This window comes from Temnothorax americanus, unplaced genomic scaffold, assembly GCF_048541705.1.
Source record: "Temnothorax americanus isolate GAGA-0224 unplaced genomic scaffold, ASM4854170v1 Scaffold54, whole genome shotgun sequence".
In the NCBI taxonomy this organism is placed as follows: domain Eukaryota; kingdom Metazoa; phylum Arthropoda; class Insecta; order Hymenoptera; family Formicidae; genus Temnothorax; species Temnothorax americanus.
Genome location: NW_027509696.1, coordinates 191741 through 209315, shown reverse-complemented (window position 1 = coordinate 209315; position 17575 = coordinate 191741). Strand labels below are relative to the sequence as shown.

The window sequence follows — 17575 nt, the reverse complement described above, 5'->3', positions numbered from 1 at the left end:
TATATGTATATAAACATACACTTTATTATGATAATTTATAATTGCTGTATTATTCACAATGAGTATGAGCAATAACGTATCATAATTAGATATACAAACTGGTCTATCAAGTAGTAACCTAGACTAATCAAATTGCGGCTAATTATACACGGCCCCACGTTCAATTTTTGATACCTAACTTCCGCACTTCAATACCGCGAGTTTTCCAATTTTGTATCGTTTTTTTTTTAAACGTTCTTGCTTTCGTCTGTCGTATTAAACGGATCGATAATGCTAATCATTTTACGAAACATTCCACCCGTTAGTTTCGTTCGTATGATAATAACGCCAATTGGCTGTTGGATTTGTCGATCGGCCAAACGTCCTGATAAGAGAACGATTGCTACGATAAAAACAAAATATATCGTAATATATATTGAATAATTGAATTATATTCGCTAACATTTACATGAAAAGTACGGGCCTCAATTCCTGCAGCTATGAATTGCAAATTATTTTTAACCGTCGGACTTTTTCGTTTAATTACCATTACATAATATCACAAAATTGTCTTCACTAATATAGCAGAATAGACGTATCTGTCACGGGTAATGTAATTTTTATACATGCAACTACGCTATCTCATTGAATTCATAATAAAATCCAGTGGTGCTAAATGCTTATTTTCTGTTAAAATTTGAGAAATGCCTAAGGCTTAAACGTACGAAAAATAGAATACTCAGTTCACTTCCATACCTTGTATTAAATGTATTAGCCTCCAAATATTTTATTTCTTACCTTAGCTAATGAGCAACTCTCCTATGACCTCTTATTTTAATAGCTTCTCATCCGTACGGTGCCTATGAGGAAATAGCTTGATTCCTCATTTCTTAGTTGTAATGATAGTATTATGCTTGCGCAAAATTGATGCAACTCTGATTGACGCTGGCCGATTAACGTATAATTTATATATTATGCTGTTGTGTTTATTAACTAAATTCTTTCCAATTTAATTGATTGTTAATATAGGGTAATATATATGTATAACTGAATTTATATTCTCATTTATATAAAATTAAAAAATATTAAGTATAATTTATATGTTGTAATTGATATTATTAAATATAAATTAATTAAACGAAGAAATTTTTATAGGTATTCTATTTAATGTTTATTACGTTAAAACAAAATATTGAAATAAAGATATTCGAGCTGCGAATAGCAAACAAGAGTCGTAGACAGAAAGATGTAGCAACTGAAAATGTAACTTCATACATATGCATTACCATTTCCATATACCATTATAGTTTAGATCTTATTCTCGTTTCGTTGCATTTTTCCCACTATCCGCGGTGTTCTGCAAAGTACTACAGGCCGTTGTAACCGGATGGCCAAAATTTATTTACTCGTTCGTTATAACGATATTACATGACAGTAATTTATAGTAGAGAAGTTTAATAAGCATCGACAAAACTTTCGATGTAACATTTCTTTTCTGTATACAGGTATATACATTGGTCTTCTATATTAAGTTTTGACAATGTTTTACAAGTATTCGTAAAGGGACATACAAATAATTAGAATCCAACAGAGATTATGTATATATATAAACAAGTTATATTTTATTTATTTCGCTAAACAATTATATATGATAAATTATTAATCGCAAAAAGAATCGATTCTATTCTAAATGTTCCCAGAAATATTTTATTTAACTTAAATAACTCGTTAGCAATTTAATATTACAGTGAACAAAATAACATAATTTTGATATTTCAATATCTAATCCGTGTGAAATACTGCTTAATTAATCTCTTTTATATAATAAATTCATAAACGTTGAAAAGAAAAACTTTCATAAAAGTTATCTTTACGATATACTTATTGCAATAGAACATTGCCATACCAAGCTCATCGAAGAATGTATTTCTTTAAAATTATTTATTTCTTTAATTTTCATACAAAAGCCCCATACCAAACGCCACAAATTAGCGGCACATTCATTACCCTAGTATTGGCACCGTGTATTTACGTGCGTAAAATTGCGTATCTACGAGAGAGGAACACAAAGTATGATCCGAGAAAGAGTCCGAAAAGTATATACGTATTCTCATCTTATGCACTGTGCTATATTGTCATTATCATCAAAAAGATAAAATTCGTCACCATAATTTTATTTTTCGTGTACAGCTTCCAGCCTCGACGTACAAATAACAAAAAGAAATATATAAGATGTACCTATATAATATTTCAATGAATGAGTCTGTATAGGTATGTGTATATGTGTGTGCGCATATATTTGTTGGTAATGAAAATTATGGATGTTCATAAGTAGAGACTCTTTAACAAGAAGATCGATTTATTTTTAATATTATGATATCCATTCGTATCAAGTATTTTTGAGACGACTGTAGTTTTGCTAAACTGCCCACCAAAACTCTCTTTCTCGAGATATTTTTCACGAATGTAATCCTCAATTTTTATTACGATATATTGTTTGTTGAAACACTTTGTATATTTCTGGTATTACATGTACAATGGAGACTTTATCGTTTCATCGAAACGGACATCGTAAAAACGTTGAAAGCACACAGCACGAGATACAGCAAATATTTATAGAAACACGTCATACTACATGTGACTATGTTACCAATTACAATTATCACGTTTCAAAAGTATAAGTACTTATACACGCTTAAACGCACGCGGTTTTATGTCATATCTGATTATGTGTTTAATCAATACGCGAGAAACTTTGTATAATCGTTTGTCGCGCACAGTTGATCGCTCGAATCTCCCTTGGTCCTCTCTCGTTAAGTATTCTTATGATGAATTTAAAAGTGGCAAAATAATTTTCAAGAAATTTAATTTTAGCATTCGATTCTCACCATTTAGCGCAACATTGTCATTTGTCCTGGCGTGAATGATTTCAGAACGTTTTCATCCACATTCGAAGCCAAAATTATCTACGGTACAGGCATCTGTTTTTTTTCTTTGCTTTCTTTTTTCATTAGCGACTTTATTTTCGAAGAGATCGCGACTCGCGCATCGTCGCTGTCCGATCGACAGAATAAACAGGATGCCACGAAGAACGCGAGGACACACATATAAACGATAACGATATATGCGTACCTTCTTTCATCTCGTTATCGTGATTAATCCGGTGACAGGTCGGGCTTGCGGTCCCAAATAGCACACAAACACGGCATACGAAAAATATTCAGGCATTCCACTATAATAGGACTCTCTTCGTCGCTGACGATCGTCGGACGAGGCTGCTATACGCGATCGGAGTATCGCGCTTCTCTCTTCATCTCCCACGGCCCGTTTTCAGCTGGCGAACGAGTAGGAGGTAGACCTGATCCCCGATCGGGGCGGACTAAAGCGTCTCCAGAAAATTCTGCACGAGCAGGGTGGGCGCGGTCACGCGCGCCTTCCCTTTTCTTGGGTGCCTGCAAGCGCGCACGTTACAACGCGGCGCCCGCTGCAGCTGTTCCGACTTGTTGCTGTCTTGTTCGAGTTGCACCGACACGCTGGCCACGCGCGGCCTCGAACATCCGTTCTCCTACAACAGACAATTGCCGATGCTCCAGCGAAATTTGCGATCTCTCCGTGATTTACGCGACGTATGCACACGCGGACGGTGGGCAACTCCTGCGCGTGCTAACTGCTAACTCGCTCTACGATTGTGACGAATGCGAAGTGCTCTTCGACGAGCATTATCACATGCGACATACGAAATTAACGCGGTATTAAATGATTATTACATTGCGTGTAAAGATTATTATGTATAGCTACAAAAGAGTTAAATAGTATACGGTAATGATATGGTGCGTTAGTTAATTAATACCATGGCCTTTAAATAGCGCTGAGAATAATGCTGAATATCAGTGTAAACACGAGTCTCTAGTTGAGCTAAATGTAATTCCAGAATTATGTAGCTTTGGCAAATTTTACTTACTATGCACGTCATGCTTTCAGTCATGACAGACATTTTTTACGCGTAATGTCTCACACAAATATTTTAAATTCTATCATGCCACTATGATTTACAGTTGGTTTTGATGTATGATTTATGTATGATCAAATTTTAAAAGTATGTGTCTATTTGCATACCTTTTGACACATATAAGTTCGTTGAACAAAGAAGAAAAAGGGCTGCATTTTTCTTTTTGCGTAACTTCATAAAAATATTCAGTTATTTCTGATGCTGCTTTATAAATGTTCTAGCAAGGTAGATTTACGAATAGTGTGCACGTGATAATCACAAAAACGACAATCCAGACAAAATGGTAAGAGGATAATGTGTGGCTAAATGTGCAAGTACTTAAATCTTTAATGAGTGGGACAAGTCGTGTTCGAGGAAACTAATTGTAAGTTCAAATGAGACCGGAATGACGAAAAACGGAGGGAAAGAGACTAAACGGGACTACCATTTAATTAGAATTATGACGATACGACGTGACCAAAGAATCTTAATCAGCTTCCCAATGTAGAAACTAAAGAAACAGTCGCGGGAAAAATCAGAATCGCACATCATATCGTGCTAATAATAACTTTTAAGATTATCCACTTTGATAAATAGACAATGGCTTATTGCACGAAGATAGCCGATGGCAGCGAGAGAAACGGCGAACCTAAATCCGCAAAACTTTGCCATTATACACGCGATGCTCGTACAGCCAAAACTACTAACCGATATACAGAGATTCCGTTGATGTTGATGAGTCCTTTGACGAGACTCGCTTTGTAACTCCCACGCACGAATATACAAATCCCCGCGATAGATGAAGCCTCCTCGTTTCGCTCGTAACATTAAATGCCACCTGTAACAAAGAGGAAAATAAAATTCCACATTGTTAGCATGCCACATAACTCATATTCGTTTGCTTTCATAGCCTGTGTAAAATTATGTTGCATGGCAAGCTGTGAAATACTTTCGTAGGCAAGAAGCGTATACGTTCTTTTCAGAGATTCCTCTCTTATATATATATATATATATATATATATATATATAATATTCCTTTTATATTATATTATATTATATTATATATTATTATATATTATATATTATATATTATATATATATATATATATATATATATATATATATATATATATATATAATAGGAATAATCGATAATGCTGGAGAGAATAAAGATTTATTTTATTTCCTCCTTAAATTAAGTCTTTCTCTCGCTCTGCGTATTTTAGATTCCTCAGTATCCATTTTCGCACTGATGTAGTGCCGGTGTCATTATTCAACATACGTTCGCACCCTCCATAAAATAAATTCGTAAGTGACATACCCTTTTTTACGCGTCACTTGCGCTCTAAGTTTGCTCGTGATCTTTCCACTCACGCCCGAGCGTGATATTTACGAGACGTAAAAAAGGGAAAATTGATAGACGAAAATGTTACAAAAGATTCGCGATTGTATTATATTTGACTCGTAAATTTGACTACATTTTCCACTCAGTATAGTTTCTCTCTCTCTCTCTCTCTCTCTCTCTCTCTCTCTCTCTCTCTCTCTCTCTCTCTCTCTCTCTCTCTCTCTCTCTCTCTCTCTCTCTCTCTCTCTCTCTCTCTCTCTCACTGGGTAATATATTTATATAATATAATTTTTGTTCCAATTTATTTTTTTATCTTAAGACGTTTACTTTTTATGATTGCTCACTGAAAAAATAATTCATGCATTAACTTAATTGGTCAAGCTGCAACTTGTTACGTTCGGGGATCGCTATCGAAATATTATCAACTTAAAGGTTCTATCTGAAAACGCGCGTGTGATCTATATATATTTGTATGACGAAATCCAATCGCGCTGCAAATATTACGGATTATTACTCATGTAATCCAGAAAAATATAGCTCCAACGCGTCGTGCGTCATAGACATAATATCGTATAATTGTAACTCAATAATAGCTTTCTCTCGCAAGCGAATGAATCTTGTGATGTCAAAGTGAACGCTATATTGTCCCAGTTGCACATTCAGTCACCCGAATAATTCTGATCGTTATCAAGGCCGTTAACATTTACGCGAACGCAGTTAGAGCAGGTTCGAAGCATTGACAATACCCAGCGTTTTCGTACCGGTTAATCGAACACGTGCCTATGTATATCGAATAGCTTCACCCCTCATCCAGCAGTATCAATGCTGATATCGACCCGCGCCCAGCGACAACGTTGACGTCCGCCTGGTCTGAACCGACTGTAATCGCAACGTGACTTAGCAATCTCACGTGTCTCCGAGCACATCGGGTCAGTTTGAAATCGCTTGTGATCGATCGTATGTCCTCTACTGGGAGATAGTCATGTTACTGCAACATCGAGTTACAGCAATGTGATCAATTCAGTCTAAGTAATATCAAAATAAAAACGGTAGTTAAAAAAGTGTATTGAAAAAAATTCAAAAAACTACAGTATCAAAGTTAACTTTTTTTTAGGAAATATTTTGAAATCAGTACAATTTTGGTAAATCCATTTTTTCGATTCTATATACAGATACTGAAATATATATATATAACACCTTATGTTTCTCCCTATGAACAAAAGTGAATACCGCTGCGCAAATACCACTTATAATTTTGCTAGAGGCTTTAGAGATTAAAGTTTTGCAGAATTAAAATTTTACAGTGAGTATTGTTAAAGCCAACCGCGAGCCCTCTATCTCGGATGGACATTCGTGTGAAATAAACTCTAACTCGACTGTGGTTGTAACGAAGTGGTAACGCGCGGCTACCACTGGTCATATCGGCCGTTCGGTATATGGTTCACCGATAGACCGGATGAAACACGGCGTTCCATGAATTATAAAATCGCTATTTACAGCGGAAGATACAGACCGTGTCGGCTGGGAGTGGTCGCGCGCGAGTCGGAACGCGTAATATCGCATCCTGCCTCGCGCAAACGATAGCGGCGAAGGTTTATCCAAAATTATTGCCGCATATACGCGCATTTCTTTCTCGCATTCGAACTGTTGTTACAAGTTGCATGAGATCGCGACCATATAGGCTGTTCGTCACGACCATATAACGATGCATCGTTGTGGTTCGCGATCGCCGGCAGAGTTGGCGACACGAACCATCACTTGCCCGCGTTTATCATGAGTAAAAACTCATGAGTAAAAATCATGAGTAAAAAAATTCAAAAAATAAAAAAAAAGAAAGAAATATTTGCGCGAATGAACACGTTACGTTTCATCGATCGGACTACGAGAATACAAGTATAGAGTCGGTAAATTCTCGATTTATCAGTTCGTTGAGCACTTTAACGCAAGGGCGATGACGTTACAGTGCCTGTGGCATTATCCTATAAAGTAGCCTTTCTTTAAATTTACATATCTGATAAAGATAAACGAATACGAGGGAGAGATAGCTCGACAAATTTCCACTGTAGCTAGCCATTCGATTAACTTTCACGTGTTAATCTTTGTTCTAGATGTTATTTTATTGCTAAGACGATTCGCCTACACGCTGGGAAATATTCATTTTGTTTTAGCAAGAGTTACAATTATGAAATAACTTCGCTTTTATAATCTTTGCACGATAATTAATGAGCCAATAAATATTTATCTCGACGCGCACATGCACCACTCTTTGATTTTCAAGTTATTTGAATCGGCATAATTTAATGATAGGCAAATAAGTAAATTTAAACAATAAATGAGACTAATATGTTTCAAAATTATTTTCATACGAATGTATACTTTCGACGGTCGCTGAACGTGACTTTGCATTTTACAACCATTTAACCAAATAGTTCAAAAATTGGACATTTGTACATTTCTTTAAATGAAATGGAAACGCATTGGACAGAAAACATTTATACCGAGCGATTTCACATGCGATGATCAAACGATTTTAGCACACTCATGGAGAAAATGCGATACCTATAATATATATGCGCTTCTAAAACATGACAATAATAGGCGATATTTTCAGCAAATATAGCTGTGGATCCCTCTCTATTGATTAACGGATATGATTTTTATTGTATTTGCTGCTGTTAATTTGACTATAAAAAGCTACTGATTTCACATAAAATAAATGATTAATATATAATTATAAGGCGTTGAAAATATATCCGTTTTCATACATTTATTTACAAGTTACCGCTAAAATGATTTTTGCGTGCAAATAAAATGTTTATCTCATTATCAAATTAACATAAAGCGTTATAAATTTATTAGCTGTAAAAATAATATTAAATATATTCATATGAATAAATTTAAATATAAATTTAAATACATATCTTTCGTAAAAAGACTTTGTCATATAACAAGTGAACAAAAACATGGCACCAAAAAAAAACCTATTATAAACATCCAATCGATCCATTCTTCATATTTTCTATAATATTCACCCTAAGCACGAACACTCCATGAAGCATAACTCTATTGTTAACGACAATGTAGTGGAAAGACCTTCGTCAATGGCTGAGAAAATTGCGTCCGCAGACTATGAGATTTTATCTCTGTAGAAAACTATGGTCCATCTCGATGACTTATCGAACAAAATATAGCATATTTCATAAAAACCAAGATAACATTTTTTCAATCTTACTTTTTCCATAAATTGTATGAAAATTATATAACTTTTATTATATTTTGCATATGTTTTATTTAATTTTTGCAAATAATTTTATTAAAATGAAACAAAATATTATGTTCTATATAAATGAAAAGAGCGTGTGCCATCTGAAAAAATTTTAGTATTTTATAATTCTACGGCTAAAAAATATCTACATTTAAATATCTTTTGCTGTATAAGTATTTGTATGTATGTATGTGATCAACTGTTCACCTATTAAGTATATTTAAAAAATTTACAAGACTTATATATATATATATAAGTCTTGTAAATTTTTTATGAAGTATAAAAGATATATTATCATTTATTTCTACTTCAGAAAGAAAGAGAGAGAGAGAGAGAGAGAGAGAGAGAGAGAGAGAGAGAGAGAAAGAGAGAGAAAGAGAGAGAAAGAGAGAGAAAGAGCGCAACTTTCCCAAAATGGTATCGTAATATGTCACGCGTTCAGTCGGTGGTTTCCTCGACAATGTCAATATCATATTGTACGTCCATAAAAGCGGACGTGGACGAGATATTCAATATCGAACTACGTGCCGATCACGACACTTAATTACTTCAGATCGGAAACGGCGTGTCCCGGAGCGAGGCACAAATGAAACCGTGACCCAATCAACGAAAACCGCAAGCGATTTATGAGAAATTAATCCGACCATCGCGTACGGAATGGAAAGTGGAAATAAATGAAACGTGAAGCACCCTCGCGCTATAAAAAGTTCGCGGCACGTTTTCCGTTGACGCGACAATGCAATTCGAAATAATATAATTAAACAAGGCTGTACTACCGTTTGCGGGTGTCGCGTCGAATTGAACAATACCTTTCAAACTTTGTCTCGCATGTTTACTAATAGACAAGAATATTCCGAATGCTATAATTTTCGTACAATTGCAGACTTATTGTACCGTCGTGATTGCACCATCGAATAGCAAACGTGAATTTCATGTTTTTCTTACAATTAGTGTATATTTCATATATTTATTGGGAATAATACCTAAGTTAAAGACACATGTATGTCCATGAAATGCATGGTGAATTAATCAATGCTGTGATAAAATATAACTCATTAAATTATGATAGTTATATATATATATATATATATATATATATGTTATATTTTATCACGCCGCGCTCTGACACGCTTGGCTCTAGAACACCGTGACCGCCGGGGCACGAAGCCCTCGGGGCACGCGCTCCGCCTAACCGAGTAAGTAAGGAAACGATGAAAGTAGTGGTATTTCATCGGCGATGTTGCCATCTCCCACTTATGCTACACCTCTCATGTCTCCTTACAGTGCCAGACTAGAGTCAAGCTCAACAGGGTCTTCTTTCCCCGCTAATTTTTCCAAGTCCGTTCCCTTGGCAGTGGTTTCGTATATATATACATTTACAAATAGAAATATATAGTAATAAGTTGTTCTTCTCTAAAAAATAACGTAAACTGTAAGGATATTAATTAAATATAATATGATTCTATTCCTGTATGAAGAAATTATATTGAAATTATATTATTTTAATATTGAAATTATTTTTTTAACTATTTTTTAAACTATTATATTACGTTATTTTTATTATTGACATTGGCAAGTTTATATGTAAAAAATCTAACTCACACACACACACACACTGTGTGCAAAATTTAAATAAATATAAATACAACACGTAGCAAAGTAATTAGCTGTTATTGCATATTTACGTAGATCTCGTATAAAGTAACAATTAGCTAAATCTCGTATAAAATAAAGTAGATAGTCTAATAAGTCTCTTTATATTTTCCTTCAGTCACTATACACGACTATATACTTTACTCCACCAATCTGTTACGAACTGCGGGCAGATTTATATTTGCATTTAAAATCTGAGCGATGCGATGCGCCACATCTGTCAAACGATGCATATTGAAATTTCGCGTGTGGTAGCAACACAGAGAGGAAAAGAGAGAGAATGGTTCGCTGCTCGACCGCCTGTCCGCCGGCGCCTCTTTCCAAGCGTTGTTTCTCCAAAATTTAACCTCTTTCGCCCCGTTGCTCCTATATCCTCCGAGCCACGCCTACGTGCCTATCTCTGGCTCTGCAAAATTCGTATACGTTCGGGGGTTCGGGCGACGATTCGCCGCTCACCGTCGCGGCTCTTCGTTGTTGGCAAGCCCGTCGAAACAGAGAATGAAAGAGAGAAGAGAGAGAGAGAGAGAGAGAGAGAGAGGGGGGGGAGAAGGAGAGAGGGAGAGAGAACACCACCTACAAAAACAGCGCGAATCGTCGCTGGCAAATTTACCGTGCGTGTTTTATAGGCGCTATTTGCACACACAACGGGACGCGGGAGGATTACAGTGCGAGGGTGGAAAAATGGGCGACGGGGCGACGGCAGTCGCAGCGAAAACACGGGGGCCAGCCGCTTGTGCGCCCGTTATCGTATAATCTACGTGTGTATACGTAGATGTGCCGCGTGCGTAAACGGCCGATAGCAAACTCGGCCGTTGAGACAGAACGATCGCATCAACTCGCGAGGCAGTATCGAATCTGTTTTCATTTTTCTTTTTTTTTTCTTTTGTTATTTAAAAAAAATTTTTTTATTTTATTCTTCGATATATTTCGCGTGAAATACGAAAATCGTGTGGAATTTTTAATCAACCCGGGCGGAACCGGCGGAACGAAGATCGAGCCCGAAGAGATCGACGGAAAAAATTGAATTCGTCCATTGATTGCGAATTGACGTGCGCGCTAACGTACCGAGTACTTGTCGCGCGAATAAGCCCGCCGCTCGATTCGCAGCGCTGCAAAGCCCATCTGAAATTGAAAGGATTTCCGCGCGACGGAGCTACGCTTCCCCGCATGCACAGAATTCGTAACACGCGGAAGAGCCCGGTGTTTGTACACGATCTCGCGCTGGTGTCGAGGAAATTACGAATTCAGACATTATACGTTGTGCAATCCAAGCTGCGGCGATATTCTCCGGAATGTAGATTTGATGCTATTTTAAGTAATCCGGGGAAATGGGTTTGATACGACGCTTCCGTTTGTTCGTTTTTGCGCGAATGATTAGACGAAAACAGCACGCGTGATGCTATTCTTATGATAACCTTAGAGAGTATGCTTTTTCTGGGAAAGTTTCGACCATTTCCCAGTTCGCAACGGTAACTTTATATGTTCAGCGATGCATACGCATGCATATATACAATGCAAATGCTCACCTGATGATGAGCTGGTGTACTCTGGACCACTGACCTCGCAACCTCAAAATCCTGAGCGTACCAATAAGCGATGGTTTGTGCGACGGGAAGATCTCCATCGCTTTGAAATAGTAGCGGAGCGAGGGCAACCATTTGCCTGAAAGAGAACACGAAGCAAATTTGCCGCGAGTGTAAATTTAGGATCGCGATCATGCGAACTGCTTGGTAATTGGTAACGCCGACGAGTTGGTTCTATTTTCACCGACAAGTAGTGCTTCTCCTATCCGATATTTGAAGATCTGCTTGCTATTCTGAGTTTATTTCATTTAGCGGCAACTCACCATTCTTGTACAACCAGTAAGCATACTCAGCGAGAGCGTCCGGGTTTCGTGGCTGAAGGTGAATTACGTGCCTCAGGAGCTCGCCTGTTGCAGGACCGGTAGCGATTCTCGCTAGAACTCTAAATGCCGGCGCATATGCCGGATCCAACGACACGCATCTTCTTAGCATCTCGATGCACTGTTCAGTTCGATTTGTTCTTCTAAAAACAAAATTTTACAAACGTGAAATATTTTATATATATAGACATCACAAAAATATTAGTATATATTGTAATATAGGCAACTTTCAATACACAAATTATTATATATATTTAACCAATTTGATTCTTTTTTAATGGATTTATAATTGTATCTTATACATATAGAACCAAATAAGTGATATCTTTGAACAGATTGCACCACTATTTTTAGTGTATTGGACACGTGAACGGTATTATAGTCAGAACATGGAACATAATAAACGAGTGAAGTGATGTAACACAATTGGAGGATTATCATTTATTATTCTTAACTAGTAACGAACAATTGAATTCTAATTAGCGTCAATTATACATTCCATACATATTGGTCAAGTAATATTATTTAATTATCACTCAATAGCGATTCCGTATGGCCAATATGTTTCACTCATATCATGGATATTTAATTCTTGCTTGGATTGGTTTATCGTTCGATGAAAATGCTAGATATTTTAAAGTAGGTTGATAGACTGGAAAAGGCCCAACGTTGAAAAGACCTAGCGGACAAGGTTCCGCGTTCCCGTACAAATTGAACGGCAATTTCGCGAACGCGTCCGGTTGAATTATAGTCGTGCGCTTTCATGTAATCGACTTTACGCCCGACAAAAGACTCGGTAATTGTCAGAGAATGGCGACGCCAATAATGCCGATCGACAATGCCGTTTTTACTGTTTACGCCCATAGCTTGAGCGATGCTTTTTACCAATATCGCTCTATCGACGTCTTAATCGACGGGAAGGAAAAAAATTAATCGATGATAGAGCATTTCTGTGAACTCACATCCGTCTAGATAAATATACGTATAGGATATATCTTAAGTTAACTCAAAATATTTCAAAAGCAAGTTCTTTCACTTTGTCTTATATATTACTAGCTGGTTACCCGGGCTTCGCCCCGGAGGACATATGTAGTAAAACACGCAAATAGTCTCTCTCTCTCTCTCTCTCTCTCTCTCTCTCTCTCTCTCTCTCTCTCTCTCTCTCTCTCTCCCCCCCTCTTTCCTTCCCTCCCTGTTTTTATATATAATTTTTTGAGATTCGGTTGAAAACTGTAGTAAATGCATAAAGGACATACACATACATACATTCATTTTTATATATATAGATATACCCAACGCCATTATATTTGCTAATCTCTGCGTGACTCAACTATGGATCGCGAGAATGTTTTATGTGTCACATAATGTGCAAAAGTTTTGAAATAAAAAAGTAAATCTTTACAAAAATAAGTGCTTGTGCGCACAATAAAGCTATATTTTTAAAATAGATAATTACATGTATGTTTATATTACATTGTATTTTAGCTCTTTTGTTTCTAATTCTTTTCAGTTTTTTTTTCTTCTTTTAATATGCGTATCAGAGACAAAAAGGGTTAGAAACTGTTGTTCTATATTGTTGCGCCCGAGCTGAGACTATAGAGATCCGGGCTGAAGAAGTCGCGTAGCGCGCTCCCTAGCAACGAACGGCTGTTTATCAACAAGTGCGAGAGAGATTTGTCTCCGAGCTCTGAAATCGAACGGATGTGTCGTGGAGATTCTGTAAAGCTACTGAATAAACGAGTTCTTTCTTAAAAACGTATATTCTCCATGTTTAACGCGAGTTCGAAAGTGCGCGAACGCGGCGCGAGTGTGCGAGTGCGCGGAAGTGAGACATCTGGCGCAACAATATAATATCACGTTAACGATATTTGAGAAATAAAAAATAAAAAAATAAAGCGAAATCCCGAACATGTTCAAGAGTAATATAAATTTTTCTGTATTTGTCTGCATTTTCTTATAAATAACATGAACAACGTGAATAATACATTCGCGATATGATAATGCACATCTCTGTAATCAAAACGGAAACGGAACGAAGGCGTGCGCCTCATGGTCTACGCGCATATACAGTCACTTTGTCTCAAAGATAGTCACCTTATTATAGCGCACCTCGTATGTGCACGATTTCTCATGCGTAACATATGTGTATACATGCAGCGTCACATTCTACATATTTGAGCTATTGTATAATTCGTTCATTGTGCAAATATATACATTAATGTATACATTATATAAAACCAATTATATTATATAACATAAATACGCGCGCGTTACGTTGTATCAAAATTATAATAAAAACGGACTAAGCTAAAACGTATTGTTATTTCTCATATGTAATAATAATATTATATTACATAAATGTTACATTAATATGCTACGTTTATATAAGATTTGCGTCGAAAACCGTCTTAGCTGATGATTATGACAAAATATTGAATTAACTTAAATATTGAACTATATATTATAGAGGATAAGATAAGTCTCTTTATCAAAAGTCTTATTTTTTTGTTATATATAATATTTCTGAAAAGAGATCCCTTGATAGGAAAAAAACAATTTACGTTTTTATGATTTTTGTTGTTAATGTAACCAAAGATAAAAAAGAGATATTTTTAAAAAATATACAATATATGTAAATAACAGCAAACCCATGATTTAATAGGAAATCCATTATTTAATTAGTCGTTGCATAAATATTTCATCGGATGTGTGCCAGGCTTCAAATAAAATTCCTCAACAGAAAGAGGAAGAGAAATAAATGAGATCGCTTGTTTTCACGATTTACGCATAATAAACGGAAAATTGTTGCATGCACGCATCGGCTGATGGCCGCGTATGTCCCATTTCAGTCCTTAATTAAATTTTAATTTATCAAGTAGGAAGACGTTAATTAAACTTTAATTTTAACCATGCCACCAGAATTACAGCTCATGCTAAATTTACTGTCGGAAACGCGGCTCGCGCTGGGTCGATAACTCGTTGATATAACGGTGAACTAGGAGATAGAGAGATACTTTTATTGCGTAAAAACGACCAACGGTTCCTAATAATTAATTGAGCATAATGCAACTCAATGAGTTTCGACGGGTAGACCAATTGATTAATCATATTAGTAATTGATAATCCGCAATGTTACTTATCTCGGAGAGAACATGTTTATCATTCACTGACCTGTACAATCGTCCGAGATTATAATGAGCATTTACGTGACCAGGTTGAGCGTTAATAGCTGCTAGAAAATGATATTCCGCTTGATCATCTATCGTGAGGGTTCCAAGATTATTATGCGCACTGGCGTACCCTGGCCAGAGCCTAGAACAAACAAAAGTTACACAATCGATTAGAGAAAATGCCATTTACAAAGTTATTCTTTTATAATATTTAATCCCTGATTATTACATAATTAATTCTCGTAAAATTTCATGTGGCCGAAAATAATAACGATTAATATTTCTTGAAAATAATTTTACTTTTGCAAAAATCTGACTATATCTTTAATTTACTTACTTCATCGTATAGTAAGTAACAATTATAATAATATTAATTGTTTCTCCGTTATTTCAAACATTACTGAAGATTTTACGGCAGCCATGCAAACCGGTCGCGGTGCGTGGAATTACTTAAATGAATCATAGATCACGAACAATTGGAGAATCAAGGGAGAAGAATGGTAGAAGAGAAGAGTGAGCTAGCTAAAAAAACAGAACGTGAAAGAAAACAAAAGAATAAATTGAACAAACCGCGCGACGGAGGCTCTACAAGCGAGATAATGGATCGGAATTACCCATGGCCGAATCCATTAGCCTTTGATGGCGTTCGTCATTCTAATGGAATAGTATTTCCGGCTACGAATCGTCACCGAATGCATTTTTAAAATGTTTGCTAGAAATACTATCCGGCAGATAATTAGTCAACATTCTCGTTTAATAGCTACAATTATTAAAGATCTTGTTAATTTATATTATAATAAGTTTCAATCTCAAGCTGCTTTTAGTTCTTTCAATTATCTAAAATTGGAAAAAAATGAAAAAAAAAAAACATATCTACAGAGAAAGTACTTTAGTACTTTAAAGTACTATAGTACGTTTAAATACACAGATTCTTGCTCTCATTGTCAGATTGGTTTCCAATATTTGTCGTTAAAACATATAACTTCGATTTTTAAATATTCTCATATGTATATATAGATAAATATGTATCGCGATCAAATAGTATTCTTTTAAGAGTTTTAAGATATTCTAATAGCGAGACATTAAATGAAATTGATCGGATCGACTAGAGAGAACTAGAAATTGGATATATTACATATTGCGCGCGACTTTGGCTCAACATCAAGATGTAACTGTATCGGAAAATATTAGAGGAGGAAGATATCCACCAAGCAAGATCCAAGGTTGGATGTTTCGTAGCGGTATAACGGCCCGGCGGGGGGTTACTTCTGAGAGCTCAGTAAGGGACCGTCAAGGGCGAAGAAAAATACGGAGATAGGATTCGTGTAAGAGTTACACAGCGGAATGAGAAAAGCGGATAAAAATCCAACGGAGGAAATCCAACGCTAGTCTGATAACATGATAAAAAAAGATAATTTGGTCAATTTTATATACATATATATATATATATATATATATATATATATATATATTTTGCGAGAGTCTATTTTTATATGTCAATTTGGTCAATTTGGTGATGTAATTGCTCTTGAATGATACTTTATAAAATTCGATAAGATACATTCAATAGGAAATTGCGTGACACATAATTTTGCCATTTCTCGAAATTCTTCATCGAGATACAGTATCGATGAGATGGAAATTTTTCGTCGTGAGCTACGACGCGACCTTGGTTGTAGTTATAAAATTTTCCAGAATTCCTTCCGCCTTAAGATGCAGATATGCCTTGTACCTTGGCTTCTCTACTTCCAGGAAAGAGGATTGCGTAGAATAAGGTATGCGTTGCTTCCGTCGAGGATAAGTCACAATCCGTGAAAATACTAAGAGAGTATCTGGGGAGTGAGAATACAAGGCATTGGAGAACGACGGGGAAGTCTATCCGAGTAGTAGGGAGCTTGCATGCTTTCCTCCAAGAAAATTCGGAGGATCGCGACGGATTCAGAAGTTGCTAGAACTCGGCACGGCTCGGTGAAAAGCATTGTCCTGTCGAATACGACGAGAATTCTTTCGTGAAGAATTGACGGAAGTTGCCGTTTAGCCGAAGTGAATATCCCGTGAAAAGCGTCGGTGCGTGATCTAACTTGTTTGGAAGACGTTTTAATAGGATCAATTAGGAAGTGAGAAGAGCGAAGTATCCGTAACGAAACAAATCACTCCCAAGGAGATGATCTGCATGTTCTTCAAGCGCAAGTCCCGAATGACACGGTTGCGAAGAACCGCAGTCATTAATCTGCGAGAGAACTATTTTTCACGCTCGATAACTTTCTTTTGA

The 17575-nt window shown here is 36.3% G+C and overlaps 1 protein-coding gene across 2 annotated transcripts in view; it reads right to left on the bottom strand.

Moving 5' to 3' along the window:
- LOC143904602 (protein O-mannosyl-transferase TMTC1-like) overlaps positions 1-17575 on the bottom strand; it is a 189247-nt gene continuing 171672 nt past the window's right edge. For both annotated transcript variants that reach the window (XM_077419415.1, XM_077419414.1), the window contains 5 exons: positions 15305-15445; positions 12077-12276; positions 11757-11892; positions 4676-4805; positions 1-3544 (listed from right to left, as the gene is read on the bottom strand). In XM_077419415.1, the coding sequence (XP_077275541.1) occupies positions 3359-3544; positions 4676-4805; positions 11757-11892; positions 12077-12276; positions 15305-15445 (793 nt within the window). In that variant the 3' untranslated portion in view covers positions 1-3358. The remainder of the gene's footprint in view (positions 3545-4675; positions 4806-11756; positions 11893-12076; positions 12277-15304; positions 15446-17575) is intronic.